General features: G+C 33.7%; 1 protein-coding gene across 1 annotated transcript in view; it reads right to left on the bottom strand.

Moving 5' to 3' along the window:
- The window catches only part of LOC145679768 (uncharacterized), a 56,796-nt gene extending 42,008 nt beyond the window's left edge, over positions 1–14,788 (bottom strand). Inside the window, exons 1-2 of the mRNA XM_081750324.1 lie at positions 14,569–14,788; positions 2,686–2,778 (exon numbers count right to left, since the gene is read on the bottom strand). Of these exons, the coding sequence (XP_081606450.1) occupies positions 2,686–2,761 (76 nt within the window). The 5' untranslated portion in view covers positions 2,762–2,778; positions 14,569–14,788. The remainder of the gene's footprint in view (positions 1–2,685; positions 2,779–14,568) is intronic.
- Between the last annotated feature and the right edge of the window lie 980 nt (positions 14,789–15,768).

Raw genomic sequence — 15,768 nt, 5'->3', positions numbered from 1 at the left:
ACATATATAACAGAATATATCTGGATTATTCTTACGACTTGACGCTGCATTCCGAAAAGTCTGCGAACAAGCACTTCACTTTGGTCACTAAATACTAAGCACACACCACGATATTAGGGACTTCAAAGCACTGACTTGTGAGAATAATTAAGTAGTTTACAACGAAACTGTATGAATCATTCGCAGAAAAAGCAATATAGGAAAGAAAACAGCGCCGTTAGGCGTCACTACCGTACCGTACCGCTAGGCGGACACGATAAATTGTTGTTTAGCTACCGTTACAACATTTCACGCCATGAGAGTAACAGCATTTCAGCCAATCAGGATGTTTAGTCCTCCTCGCTTGAGACGCATATGAATGAATAGGTAAAACGATTATCTCGATTTTGTCACAAAATGTGATGTGATGAGACAAAACTAACCTTACTTTTAAGCTTAGGTGACCATCACCACTTCACAGAAATATATTGCACTTATGCAATAAAATCATCGCAGGAAGAAAACGTCGTTACTTGGGGATTATGAAGGGAACATACTGCATATAAGTAGAAACTATTTTTAATATCGTTGTACTAAGAGGAGCTTGTGTTGGTTGAGCCCTACCCCTGGCTAAGTTTACACTGGTGTGAGCTGTAGTTTACAGACTTAACACTTCGTGACCCAGGTGTTTGTTCACTAGCTGGATCTAGAAACTCAGATTTTTAAATGTATTTTAATTTTTTTGACACGAATGTAATAATTACAGCTAAAACCACTTGTTATATTCTGAAAGTATGTTATTCAAGAATATCTTAACAAATAATAAATAAATTTGAACATCAATATTTGCAATATAGACATTTATTTCAGAAACCACTAAATTATCATTTAAAAGTATGGGTCAACATGTAGAACAATTAATAAGTACTTTCCTTTGATACAATTTGAAGCATTGTGAAAAGCAAAGAGGAATTTGCAATCTGGGTATCATAAATTATTTTTCCTTCTAGACGTCACAAGACTAGTAGGAATTTCTGAAATTATGAACTTTTCAAACAGCTTTCTAACCAGAAATCAGATGACATTATCAATGACACAAACGTAAAGAAAGAAGTGACTTAACATTTCCATGTTAGCTACACCTAATTGAAGATCGTGCATATATGATCTAAAATAGAAGAAACGGATCCCAGTGGCATACTCGAGCATGGGACACGCGAACATTTTCCAGTTGCCCAAACATTTTCTAGCTCAAACTTGGGTGCGAACAAGTTTCAAATAATGTTTGGAAAACTACTCCCAGTGAGACCGCATCAAGATGTGATATGAAAACTTCAAGGTTATGGGAAGGTGTCGAATTTACTAGACACTGATGATGTAATTCACATAGTGCACTAGAATGTGCCACGGAGTCCAATGAATTGGAACTGGAATCTGGTGTAAACATTACACAATATCGTATATAAGAAGGTGAATGCCAACCCTACAAATTGAAATTTGTACAGTAACTTATAAACGAAGGCTGTAATATAAGAATAGCGTTTTGTGAACTAACGCTTACCCGCCTACAAGATGATGGTGATCTTGCCTCGTATGCTTTTCTCATATGAGGCCACGTTTAATGTTTCGGGAAAATAAACAAGCACACCTCACAAATTTGGGGAGGTTGAAAGTTCACACGCACGTTGACGTGGATACGCATGACAGTCTCAAAATCAATTTATGATGAGCGGTTTCAATGGACCACACCATTGGCCCATTTTTATTAGAAAAAGATACTTTAAATGGTGATAGCTGTCTGAATATGCTACAGACATTTCTTGTGCCGGAACTTCAGGGGCTCGACATACTCAACGAAGATCACGTGCAGTAAAATGGGGCACCTCCATATATTGCTCTTGAGGTGTGGCAATTTCTTAACGAAGAATTTCGGAGGAAACGATTTGACGGAATAAGACTTACACCTTGACCTACAAGATTACCAGATTGATACCACTGATTCCTGGTAGTGATGGCATGTAAAAACTGATGTGTATGCACAGAAACCAACTAATTTGATGAACGTGAAGAACAAGATAAGTGATAGGATTTTGAATATCACCGATGAGCATCGTCAGCGCGAATTCTCGGATACAGAAAAATATTGGAATAATCTTTGGACCTGAATGGTGCATAATTGGAGAGTTGGCAATGAACTCTAACCAACAGGAGAAAAATCTTTAGACCTTACTGTGAGAAGAAACAAACCTTTGTGTTAATAAGCTTTAAATTTGCAAGTTGTAGAGTTTTACTTTCCTGTGTGACTTTATGGACACTCTTTATATTATAACAACAGGAATTTTGATTGTAATATGATGCAACTCTAAACAGACAATAAACTTTTGCACATTATGTAGGTTCTAGACCTGAGCTTATGTATAGGTTTCAAAATAACGTGGGAATCTAGCTATTAGATAAACGGAAAAGTTAATCGAGTTTTTCAAGGTACGCAACCAGCTAATCCTTTCCTATAGGGGATTCAGGGATAGTCAATGTTTCTAATATATGTTTATCTTCCGCATTTTACCCTCAAACAATTAAAGTTCTTCAACTAGCTGAAGGACAAAATGAGGCATACTTTCTAATAAATATACTTATTCATATACAGTATTTTTGTCGTGTGTCACTACAAAACAACTGCATAACTACGTTGCTTATTATACTGACCTTTAATAATTCCAGCAGCCAAAATGAACATGTGAAGAAAAACAGATCGGCACTGTACCATCATCCTTCTTTCCATGCTAACACTAGAAGAAGCTAAACAAAGATATTTTTTAGCAAAGTGTATTTTAAGACTTCTTTATGATAATCGGGTAACCAATGGCTCACGAAGAGTTCTAAGCTTAACGAATTAAAAGTACATTTAAATATTTTAAAGAAAGGATATCTGACAACAAATGATATAATGGTCATACAAGACAACTTTCTCAAACTGTGGTCCTCAAGATTTGTTCTTGGTCTCTGTAAGTTGAACAGTCTTATAGGTTGCCACATAGATAGACCAAAAAGAACAGAAAAATATCAAATGAATGTGAATTCCTTATCTCACACTGTAATTGATTATCTCAAACTCCCTCTCACACACACACATACACACATTATATATATATATATATATATATATATATATATATATATATATATATATATATATATATATATATATATATATATATATATAGGCCTATAGTAGATTACATTATTTAATAAAGCAAAGATTATGGAAATTCTAATTCTTCATATACTGTAAATTATTCATGATAGCTTTTAACTATTAAAATAAACTAATATGTACTTCTAACGAATATAAAATTAAGAGAACTTGAATTAATACCATTTTTAAAGTATCTGGACTGCTCAAAATGTGAAAGAAGATAGATAAATTTTGTTTTTAAGGGAACAAGAATAGAATCGTCCATAGGACATTCTGACTAATGAAACAAGTTCCCTCTTGAAACTGAGAGACACTGACATGAGAATAAATGCTAAAATGTAAAAAACAATTCTGTCAAAAGGTCAAAACGTTACTAACAAGACTTCCTTTATTCTATAAAGCCTACCAAGAAAGTTTCTTCACCCACCACCTTCGAACATCGATATGTCACCTAAGACGTAACTTGAAGACCAAATATAGTCCCCATCAATATCGACGACCTTGTGCCAACGTCTGGAAGGTCATGGATTCCATCGCGGTAGAACTTCGTGGACCATAAAGCGAAGAAAGTATCAAGTACATTATGCACCTCTATTAGGGATTTAAACTGGCGTCCCCTAAGGTGATTGTACTGCGAATACAATAATGTTCCCCATCCAAGGCGTAGAATGGTGTCCTGGGTCATGTTTGTCACGTGGAATTTAGCGTTGTCCTGTAATAGGAGACACCCTTTGCGATTCAGAAGTGCTAGCAAAGAAACCCAGGTGTCTACTTGCGTTGCCCTCTGAAAGGAGTCAAATCATGTGAGACCCAACCACCCAACTTGTAGTACTTCCAAGTTGATGGAGGTGCTGCCGAATGGTTTCTCCATCCACACTGAATTGTAATCCAAGTTCCTCACATGTCTGGCCACTATTCACCTCAATTGCTGCCTGAAGATCTTCATTTTGTATCTGTATTTATCTTCCGGTACGTAGTGCGTTTTCGAGTGCTTCGTCACCGTCCTTAAACTTATTAAACCACTGCTGCACTGTCCGCGTATCATGACACTCTCACCAAAGCCCTGGTATATCTTCTGCTCCGCTACAGCGGCGTTTGACTCCAGTTTGAACTCGAACAGCATATACATCCTTATGACGTCTGAGGATATCCCATGCTCACTCTGTCTTTACGCAAGTTCATCGTGTAACTGAACTGCCACACCCAGTTATATGTTGGATATACCCACACCAACATCTGATCTTCGCCTTATCTCCATTCGCATTCAACTCACGGTGTGAGGGTCAATTGAGCACAGACCTTCACAAAAAGCGACAGAATTTTCTTGGTTTCTTTTATAGTTTACTAGACCAAATTACTCCGAGAAAGTTATTTTTCTGCTGTATTACTCTGAGTAGAGATTATTACTCCGGTGAAAAAGAAAAGTAAGTAGATGAAGTGAAGAGAGAATACAATACCTAGGAAGAATTCATGTCAACAAGGGAACATTACTCAGCCCATGTAAGTTAACCATTTTAAAATAACAGCGATTGTAGACTTACGAAACTACTGCTTGTACCCCAACTAACTTAGATTTACTTTTCATGCATCATTGCAGTTTATTTAGAATAAATAAAGCTTTCGAATGACAGCATATATACGGTATTATTGCAAACTTAAATTTGATTAAAAATCAGGGCAGGATGGCTCAGTGGTAGAGCGTTCACCTCTGGTGCGTGGGTTCCCTGGTTTGATCCCACCTTGCGCCAAGTGGGCTTTGTAATGGACAAACACATGTTCGTGGGTTTCCTCGGGGTTCTCCCGTTTCTTCCCACTTTCTTCATTCCACCACTGCATTCATTTTCTCACCATTACGACTCCTTTAGCCTAACCGAAATATGTGTGGGACGTAAAACTAAAAGATTTTATTTCATTTTGATAAAAAATGTTAGAGATTTTCCGGAAATTTTTAAGAAAATAAGTTTTCGGCAACCTATTTGGCCCAGGATGCAGGTGCTCCCATAAAAGGCAACTAAAAGAAACTACACATTCAATTTTCTTGAAACGTTTGCGCGGGGACCCTAGTTCGATTTCCTTTGGGAGGGTACAAAAAATTAATTTCACGATCATTCCCTTTCATTAGTCATACATCTCCTTCAGACTAAAGAGCATAAGCGTGGGATGTTAAACGAAAATATTCGATTTAAAGATAAAAATATATTTAAACTAGATATGTAGTGATAAATTGGCAATAAATAAAAAGAGGCAAAAATATATTTTAGGAAGTCCTAGGTACCTGGACGTAGGTGAATTATACTAGATCCATGATTTGTATGAGACATTTGATATAAGACTTTTCACATGAATCAGACTTTTGAATGAGATCACATGTATGCAAAATTAGGAAACTTACAGGAAAAGTGGGGAAATTTGTCTGGGAAATACGTTGTTTAATAATTGGGGCGCACGTAGCAGAGCTTCAGAGTCAGATATCATCAGCAAAGTACCCGAAATATTGTACATGTCACAGACTATATTTTTAGTAATTTTCATCGGAGAAATTAGGGAAAATTTCTCGAAATTTTCTTTAAAACATTATTTTTGTTTTGTTTTGTTTTAAATCAGGATTCCAGGCTCAAGTACGTGGACAATCCTTTTTCTGTCCTACTTATATTTATTCATATACCAAGTCACATTGAAATATATTTAGTAGAAATAAAAAAAATAAAAATACAATCGACTCACAGCCTTCTAGTTTAAAAAAGAAAAAAACTTTAGGTGCCCTAACTAACTTTGGTTCTTGGTTAATACGCCGTTGTTTCCAGAATTCGAGGAAATTTTCTAATATTTTTATATCAAAAATTATTTTTAAAAAATGGGCTCCACTGTGGTGGCCTCCGTTTCAAGTATCCGTATGAAAGGTATTCTAGAAATACTACGTACCCTATCTACCGATTACTGAAGTAGCTCTGAATTATTTGATTTGGTGTTTCCTGGAAAAGTTTAGGAAGCAAGAATGACTATCACCTATATTTCGAGATGTCTTTAAGTATAATTATATTTCGCTAGGTGAAACGTGAATTCTTATCATTATAGGCCTCGGTTTTGGGATAGGTTTCCCAAGCCAATATTATGAGGTTATTTTGTATGAGATGTTGAGTCTGTAGACTCTATGTCATATGCAACGTCATATGCCAAATAGGACAGTTAAGGTAGAATTTGATCATCTTACCATTTATGCTATAATAAACCACATAGATTTAATGTGAAAAAGAATTTTCTTATTCAATAACATAGTCACTCTATGACCTCTTTTGATTGACAATACTATTTTGATATTTCAAGTCCGGAATCAAAGAAACTAAAGAATACGATAATTAAAATACAGTGAGTAGGTGTTAAGATATAGAATTCTTTGAACCAATGGCGTCAATTTTTGCAGAAAATATGATTAGAGAGAGAATTTTCTTTTCCATACGTACACGCTACCCTATAATATTTCAAGTAAACAATTAAAATGCAATTAAATATTTTAGTTTAGCTTCCCACAGTTATGGACTTGGGTTAAGGAAGACTAATGATTAATGTAAGTCAATAATGATGGAAGAATTAGTGGAATGAGAATTCGGGAGGAAACGGGAGTACTTTGAGAAAACCCGACAATTGGAAAACAAGTTAGGGTAGAAGACTGATTATTAGGATTTTAAAAACTGAATTGAGGACGAGCTAAAATTGAGAAAAGAATTACTAGAATCCAAATGTAATAATCATATTACGTCAGTTTAGTATACTGCTTAATTAGTTATTGTTACTTTAAGCTTACTATATAAGATATCCCAGGAGAAATCGAGTCTCCTCTGGAAGTAGCAGGAGAGGTCATTCCAAGCAAAAGTGTTCCTATGACCATGTGTTTTATTCTCAACAGTTTAGGAACTAGAACTTATTAACATTTTTTTTACATTATGTTGTTTATTGATCACCTTGTAGTCAATCTACAGAGACGCTTACATGTGATGTAGCGCACTTAAATGGTGATATAAAGCAAAGGAGAGATTTTTTGAAAACTCAAAAAAGAAATCCTTGTTTCTGACTTGACTTTCGGCGACAGTATTGCCAATCCCACTACATAATCTTGAAACTGGAGGATTTTAAAGAAAATTTCCCACAGCACCCTCAATAACTTGCCTTTTAAAGATAGTATTGACACATGCTGTATACTGTTGGGAATTTTAGTCCACCACCATCCAAATGCACTATGTTATACATATTTGTTTTTATCATAACTACAGATGAGCAATAAATAACATAAGGTCAGTAATGATTAACAACCTGTTGCTCTCAAACCGTTCAGAACTGAACACCTGGTTATAGCAACATTTTTGATTAGAATGACTTTCCAATCACCTCCCAAAGGGGCGCAACTTCCTCTTGGGATATTCTGTATAACAAAACACAACATGAAAGTTTATATCATTTATTTTACAGTGATTTTTGTTGGGTGACATGGTAAACCAGTCTTAGGCATTAAACTGGGAATCATATTATCTGTCTTGTTTGGGGTTCAAATCTCACTAAGGGCATGAACATTGTATATTGTTGTTTACCATTGATTTTACAATCATACATTTCTTATCATCTTCTTTAACCAAAAGAATAGATCCTTGGAACATACGGTAGATCCCAAAATACTTACTTGATTCGATTGAAATGTTTAACTTATATCTGTCATTTTTAAAGGAAAGAAGAAAACTAGAATACCTGGTTAGTCAACGCAGTTTCTAGTTAGAGCCACACACTTTTACCGTTGCTGAGCTGACGATTGGAATCTAGGATTAAAGAACTCTGGAGTATGGGGTGCGAAGGAATTCCCAACTGCATGTTGCGCGGTCATCAGTGAAGTTCTTCCCTATCAATAAGTGTTTGAGACGCCGGAAGAGGTGGGAGTAGGTGCAAAACACTTCATAAGAATATGGTTGGTGAGAATGAGTTTCTTACTATAGCTCATAAGAGGCTGAAACTTTCTCCGAGAGACACTTGAGCGTACTACACGAGTTTGCAATGACTATTGATCATTGCGGGATACTTGCTGTCAAGTTTGGTGTGTATGTCACGACGTTTATCATTGTAACGATCTCCAGTGATGGTTTTAGTTCGACAGAGAAAGATATTAAAGGTTACCACACACCACCATACCAGAAACTACACTTTCTGTATGTGAAGGGTGGTTTTGGAAACCTTCCAAGAAGATAATCATGATCCAACTATTGTTCTTACCATTTTCGATTGTCATAAGAGATACATTTTTTCCCAGAAGTGACAATCCGATGCAGGACATCTTCTCGACTACATTAAGAGAATTGCACATATCTAAACACTGATTCTTGTTGGCCGGTGTCAGCTCATTAGGATTAGAATTAAGAATTAGATTTAGGCTTTCAGCATATATGGTCATTACGCATGAGAGATGAATCCCTTGACGATCAAACTACTAGACATAGTTGGAGAGGAAGAAAGAAATAGGAAGGGAAGAAGCAGTCTGGGACCATTATGTTAAGTACTATCCAGGAATTTGCCTAGTTTGAACGAGAAAAACCCAGGAAACGTCACGGAGGATGGCTGCTCTGGAAAACCTTTACACCTTTTAGATCCACTGTCCGCACCGGGAATTGAGGTGTCAACTCATGTGGCACCCATGAGTACCACTTTTTCATCTTACTGATTAGGTACAGCCGCCGAATAACAGTGATATGGCATATGTCTAAATCGTCTGCAACACTTTTCCAAGGATCTGATTCCACGGTGTTCCTGACGAGGAGCTCATCAAAACATGCTATTTTCCAATGTTTGCAGTGCTAGTCTTTAATGTTGTGTCACAGGCTTGAAATAGCTTGGCCTATCATAAACCAACGACGTATGGTGTATTCATTTATCACTAAAGGTTCAAATGCACTGTTAATATTTTCCGCAAATACCTAGCACACTCTTCCAGCTGAAACTTGTAGAGGAAATCCACTCGCTATTGTACTGGTCTTAAGTGCACTGCAACACGAATTAGTTCAAACAAAACACTATCTCCTGACTGGTTGGGCACTCCAGGTTACTTTTGAACACGTACTGAGTTCTTGACGTCGTACCCGTAACATCGTTTTATCTACTGGTTGCATTACAAGGGGTGAAAATAGGCTATTTCGATCATGCTAACCCAATAAATAAATAAATAAATAAATAAATAAATAAATAAATCTTAAGTATTTTTTCCATTATTACCTATCTGGAAAATGATGAAACACGAAGTTTTCACAGAAAGAAATTCAGAAATATACAAAAGAATACCAAGTCTAGGGAGAAAAGTTATTAATGGATTATTTAATTGTTTAAAAAAAATATAAAACGAAGATCAGAGATGTCTCAGTTGAGAGACCATAAACCATTAATAATGTGAAGAACTATTGAAAACATGAACTTAACTCTAAATGAAAATAGTAGTGGCAAAACAACATAAAAATAAAATGAAACAATAAATCCAAAATATTGTATACAGGAATCTGAGAAGAATATGCATCAAGAGTAATTGAGAATAAAGTTAAATTTAGAATTAAAAAAAATATCTAAGTGTGCCGGTGCTGTGCCAAAGAGAATGTAGAAGACAAATGAAACTCAAGACGAGAATCATAGTATTTTGAAGTAAACTGGATATAGTTTAGAGAAGACATGGAAGAAAACAGTAAGGATGAAAAAGAAAAGAAACAACATTTGTAAAATAGAAATATGATAGATTACCAACAAAATCTTCAGAATTATTAAATAAATGGAAGTAATAATCTGATGATTTGTTGCAAGATAAATCACAAGTACAAAGAAGAAACTGAACAGATAAGAAAGAGTATATTCGACCAAAAATAGGTTAATCAAGAAACAGATCAACCAGAAAACGCAGAATTAAGTAACATTAAAACGGAAGATTTAAAAGCGAAAGGAAAATAAGAGTTAGGAAGAGCCTGTGAACACAATGATATAACACCAGTAATGATTAATAGCTAATACTGATAGTAAGTTGTTTCTGAACCTCGTCTGAAATATGATACAGAATAGCGTCTCCAAAGAATGGAGATACTAGTAACAATCCAGATCTTTGAACAACAATTTAGAGATCAATCTATTTACTAATAATCGACTGTCTCAAAAAGTTGTTTTTTCTATAATGATTTCTTTATGGATCAGGTTCTAAGATATGAGGTTTCCATGTTTCTATGCTTAAAATTAGCTATTTATGTCATAAACATAAACTTTTATGGCATCTGTAAGTGTTTTCAAGGAATTAAACTTTACTTCGCTTGGAAGTTTAAAAGCAAGTTTGAAGTGATAACATACGTCCCGAAACATTTTGTTTCTCGAGAATAGGGGCCTAAAAGTCGAGTAATGACTATTATTTAGCTTACTCTTGCTTGGAGTAAAACAGAAATACTAAGGATTGTCTAAAAAATAACACTCAAAATCGTACTCAACCTATCCAAAAAGTAACTTTTAAAAAATATGATTATTTGAAGTGTGCAAGAGAAGACTCATTCAAGAGTAGAAACAAAAACAAAACAAAACTTCGTTTGTAAAGTAACACTTAATATTTTACCAGAAACTTCCTGCAAACTTTGCAAGCCACGGAAAGAGGGCACAGTAAATAAAAAGTGGAAGACCAGGGAAGATCGAATATGAAATCAAGCAATGAGAACATCTTCGGATGTAAAAATATTATCTCGTATCATAGTAGAACGCTAACTAGTTAAATGAGCATGTTAAGTAAACAGAATCATGTATACAAAGACTGCTGAAGCTAATAAACGAAGGCGAAAGGTATGACAATGAAGACCAGAAACACAACTTTGAATGAATAATTGGAAGCATGACATATTGGGTAAGACTAGCAACTTACTAGGCAGTGGTTTAGTTCTTTGAAATTCCAAAAATACTAAGTTGTATAGCAGAAAGCAATACATAATAAAAACTTACAAAGTATAATAATAAGTGATGAACCTGGACAAAAGCTCAAGGTACACATCTGAATCGGAAGTCCAATCTTTCTAGCAGAAGCTACGCTTGATTACTTAAAACACAATAATTCGGACATTTAGAATTTGAAATACATCAGATTTCTCAAGCTGTAGTCGTCGAGCTTTAGCGGTACTCTTAAATTGAACATTAGTTTTAAAAAAATAGAAAAATATAGACAAATAAAATTCAAATGAACTTCATAGCATACACTATAGCTGCTGAAGATCTCAATCAGAAATAGATTATATAAATGATATATTATACAATTTAATAATAGGTTATGCAATTTAATGATGTTTTTCATTTTTATAAGGAAACATTATAAAATTAAAATAGTAAATATAAATGTACTATTATAAAACATTTTTCATAGTATTTAATTATTTAAAAAAATAATATATATTTCCTTCTGTTAATCACGTATAAAATTATGGGATTTAGTATATATACAAAAGTTTCTTTCGAAGGGGACAAGAGTAGGATGGTCCATACAACATTCTAATAAAATATGGTCTCCACCTGAAGAAAGTTTGGAAAACGTTGCATTTGAAGTGATGATAATCAACAAATACAAGAAAGAAAGATGAAGATTCTCAACACTAAATAGGTAACTACAATTTATAGTTTGTATTGTTTGTTTGTTTTTATATGCAATCAATTTCCATTTCGGAGCATAGGAGAAAATTTTATGAGAAAACTTTTGATCCATGTAAATTTTCCTACATCAATACTGAAAGTACACTCTATTAACTATCTACAACAGCCGTGGACAACCTATAATGTGCAGTACGTGATTTCCTATGGATATGCATTTTGTAAATGTGTTGACTCTGTGCACCATTTATGAAATATTCTAAGTTTAACTCGTGCCTCCCATCTATAAATATATTTTAATCAATTTCCTGCTAAGCATTGATATTTTTTCATAATTGAAATGTTACTGAATAAAAAATAAGTTTCCTAAATAAAGATAAAAAATACCTTCTATAAATTTGTACAAGTTTTTCCGGTGCTCAGTGTTCACAAAATGTGGCTAAATAGAAACAAGGACAACTTTCGCATCCAAAATAACTCACAACCGCTAATCATATTTTGTAATTGTATATTGGAACTGAAATTCTTTCCGAGAATCTCATAACATCTACAGAGTGTATAATAAAAAATTTCGCACTCGAGTGGTTCATTACTAAAGGTGACTCCTCTCTCAAGGTGGTAAAACAATTTATGAAAGATAATTTCTTTGTCGTTATATCTTGTTGTTCACTTAAGGCAGTAGTGCATAAAATAGTACAAAACAATTCCTCATCCCTGAAAAACTTATTAGTCGCAGTGTTAATGAAGGAAAACCTTAAATTCAAAAGCTGTGGTGAATGTGTTCTTGCATCACGCAGTAAAGGTATGGTAGAGGTTGGGCAATGTGAGATTCCACGTAATTAATTTAGATGTTTGCAGTTGCATTAGCATGACTCTGTAGTTAAGTACACTATTAAGGAACAATATTATCTACAGAAGACTTAAAGGACACGTTTCTCAAGGAAACCGCAAATCTTAATAATTTTTACTTGCTTGTATCTCCCAATTCTCCAGCTGTTAAGAGATGCATCAAAGTAATAGCTACAGCCTTATTCGAAATTTGAGATATTCAGTTTAGCGAAAGTAAAACCATAGATGATCTGTGGTAGAACTGACCGAGAGACAGAAACAAGGAAGTTATAAATAAAAATTTAATTTAATATTTTATTTTGCAGACATTCAATCTAGCTCAATTGTTTTGGACGAAAAGTTATTCTGGATAGAGTGCAACAGAAATACAGCCTTCTCAGTATGAGTTTCTAGGTAGTTTCAAGTAATTTGGATGAAAACTGCATGTAGATGATGGACTATATTGTATGAAAAAACATACGGTATATAAGTTGGACAAGTTTTTTTTTCTTTTCAGAAAAATATCAAACTTTCAATATGGCTAACGTACAGCGCAATAATGCATTAAGTTTTTGCTACATTGTACCAGAGATATGCTTTCAAATTAAGATGGTGTCTAATTCCAACCTAACAGGTCTTATTAATACCTAAATAATCTACCATTTGACTCCATGTCCACTTGTTGACTTTCATCAGTGTGTTTGCTTTATGATAAATTTTCAATGAAGCTTGCAGTTTGCTTTCTATCAGACTTAGAAAGTATAACTATTAATTAGTTCGGGACGGAAATCCATCAAGGACAAGAGAGTGAGAAAAGACAAAATCAATTGGAGTTTCAGCATACCCCTAGTGTGATAAAACCATTTTACCAATACTTTTATAGAACTTACTCTATTTTGGTGCAATACATATTTCAATGCAATTTCTATGAATTTTTAAACTTTAAGGAAAGTTAAGAGGGTAAATTTATCATTAGCTTAGAATTCATGATTAGCCACATATACATACTATGATAACCAAAGCATTTTCTGTGATAAAGTTTGTAAAAATATTAAGCTTTTATTCAATTTGATATTTTTTATTTATATTTCATTTTCATTCCTATCGTTTAGAGTTAATATCGATCTAGAAGAAATGGATCAAATTACCCAGTTTAAATGAAAACAGGGGGGAAATGGCCTTCGATAAATGAATGTTCCAGAGAAATAATTATGATTAATGCAAGAAATGCACGAGAACGTTTCTACGAATATTAAGAGTAATGATGGAGAGTCAAAATATATTGAAGTAAGAGTGAAGCTGAACCAAGACTCAGTTCTGAGCCTATTTGTATTCATTGCGGTGTAGAATGTTGGAACACAAGGAACAAGTAGGCCTATGTTCCATGCTCTATGCTGATGATATTGTAACTCATGCTGAGTCAAGAATGAAAATGACAGTTAGCTAAACACTAAGGAAGAGAGAATTTAAAATAAGCAGGAATAAGACGTAGTGCACGTTCTGTATTGGAAAGGAAACTTGGAATTACAGTTTAGACTACACTACTATAGATCAAGGATTTTTGTTGAGGATATCGAGTAAACCTTTAAACATTTTTCAAATAAGGTTGATATCTTTCAATTCAAATTTCAGACTCTTACTTACTTGCTCCTGTATGTATATAATAATGCTAAGTATTTTAAATACTATAGTATTCTTGTTTCTAAATTGTATAACTTTAAAGATAGTTACATTAAAACATCACGAATGTTTATACAAAAAAATGATTAAAAATTATCTAATATTTTCATTTTAATGTAGCCATCTAATACTACAACAAAGCCGTATTTCTTACAAACTATTTAAAATCTTCAATACTTATATCTAGATAAACCTCTCTTGAGTAGGTGTAATTAGATTTGAATGATGTTTTAGTTTTAAAGAATCAATTTATATCAAGTACTTACACACTCGAATCTCTCAGTGGTACTGAATTTCGTTCCTTAAAAAAACACAATTTCTGTGGGAAAATTCTTCGCGAGAAGTAGTTATTACTTAATATCAGTTGTATTTCCTTTCTATTTGGTCAACCTTGTTGTATGATCAATAAGACAAGTTTTACGGAAATAAGGTAATGATTAGGGAAATAATTAACTACTTTGGAGTTTTCAGACATTGCCCAATCAATGTAAAACAATGCATGTAACCTTGGCATGTGTGTACACTCTCTTCATAGTTTGATAAATAATAGTTTAGTTTGACAGTCGAATGATCTTGCACTGTAGCATAGAATGCGTAATCTTTATAGGAATTTAAAAGTTATTACGCATTGAAGCCAAAGTCTTCTTAATTGGCATGCAAAATGCGCAATTGCTCTTTAAAGTCTCTTACCGGGACCGGCATCTATTTATGAGGAAAATACATTACATTTACGATTCCTTTCAAACAGATTCATCAAAGGACTGTACATTTTATACATCATGAAAAATCTACAAAGTATATGCCAATAAACAATTCATTCAACTTTATGCACTTTTAGTATAATTTCTTTCTTGGGGTTCAATTTAATCCATATGGCAATAGCACAAAATGGGAAACAACATTTTAAAAAATCCTTATACTAATAAGCAGTTAGCTTCTTGAAAGCTAAAACTACCTAATTCCAAACCTTCAGTAGCTATTAATTTTTTATATACAAATAAACACAGTGAAAGTTGTATTGTCTGGAATAATAAGTTCAGAACGCAATCCGCATATGCAAAAATTGGGATAATTGGGGCAATCAAAAAAAGGTTATATTGTGAAATAAAAGTTCCTCTAAAATAAATTTCATTTTAATAAAAATATAAGTATAATTTGTTTTTTTTTAAAATAAAGTCACATTTAAAAGAAAGAACAAAAAAACTGCAGTACAGTAGTACAGTTGCATTTCTAAAATCAAAATGAATTCTTCAAATTTTCTTAGGATAAGGAAACAAAGAAATATGATATCTTTGAAATCGACGAAACACCGACCTAGAATCAACCAAATGCAGCCTTCAAAAATGCCAATTCAACTTCAATTTTAACGTTGATGTAAATAAGAATTTCAAGGGAGTCAAGTTTTTAAGAATGAATGAATTCAGTTTGCATTTGAAAAAGATTTTTAAATGTAATATTTTTATTTT

The sequence above is a fragment of the Thermobia domestica genome, chromosome 2, assembly GCF_964235325.1.
Source record: "Thermobia domestica chromosome 2, izTheDome1.hap1.1, whole genome shotgun sequence".
In the NCBI taxonomy this organism is placed as follows: domain Eukaryota; kingdom Metazoa; phylum Arthropoda; class Insecta; order Zygentoma; family Lepismatidae; genus Thermobia; species Thermobia domestica.
Note: the sequence above shows the minus strand (reverse complement) of the source record. Positions and strands in the feature narration are given on the sequence as shown.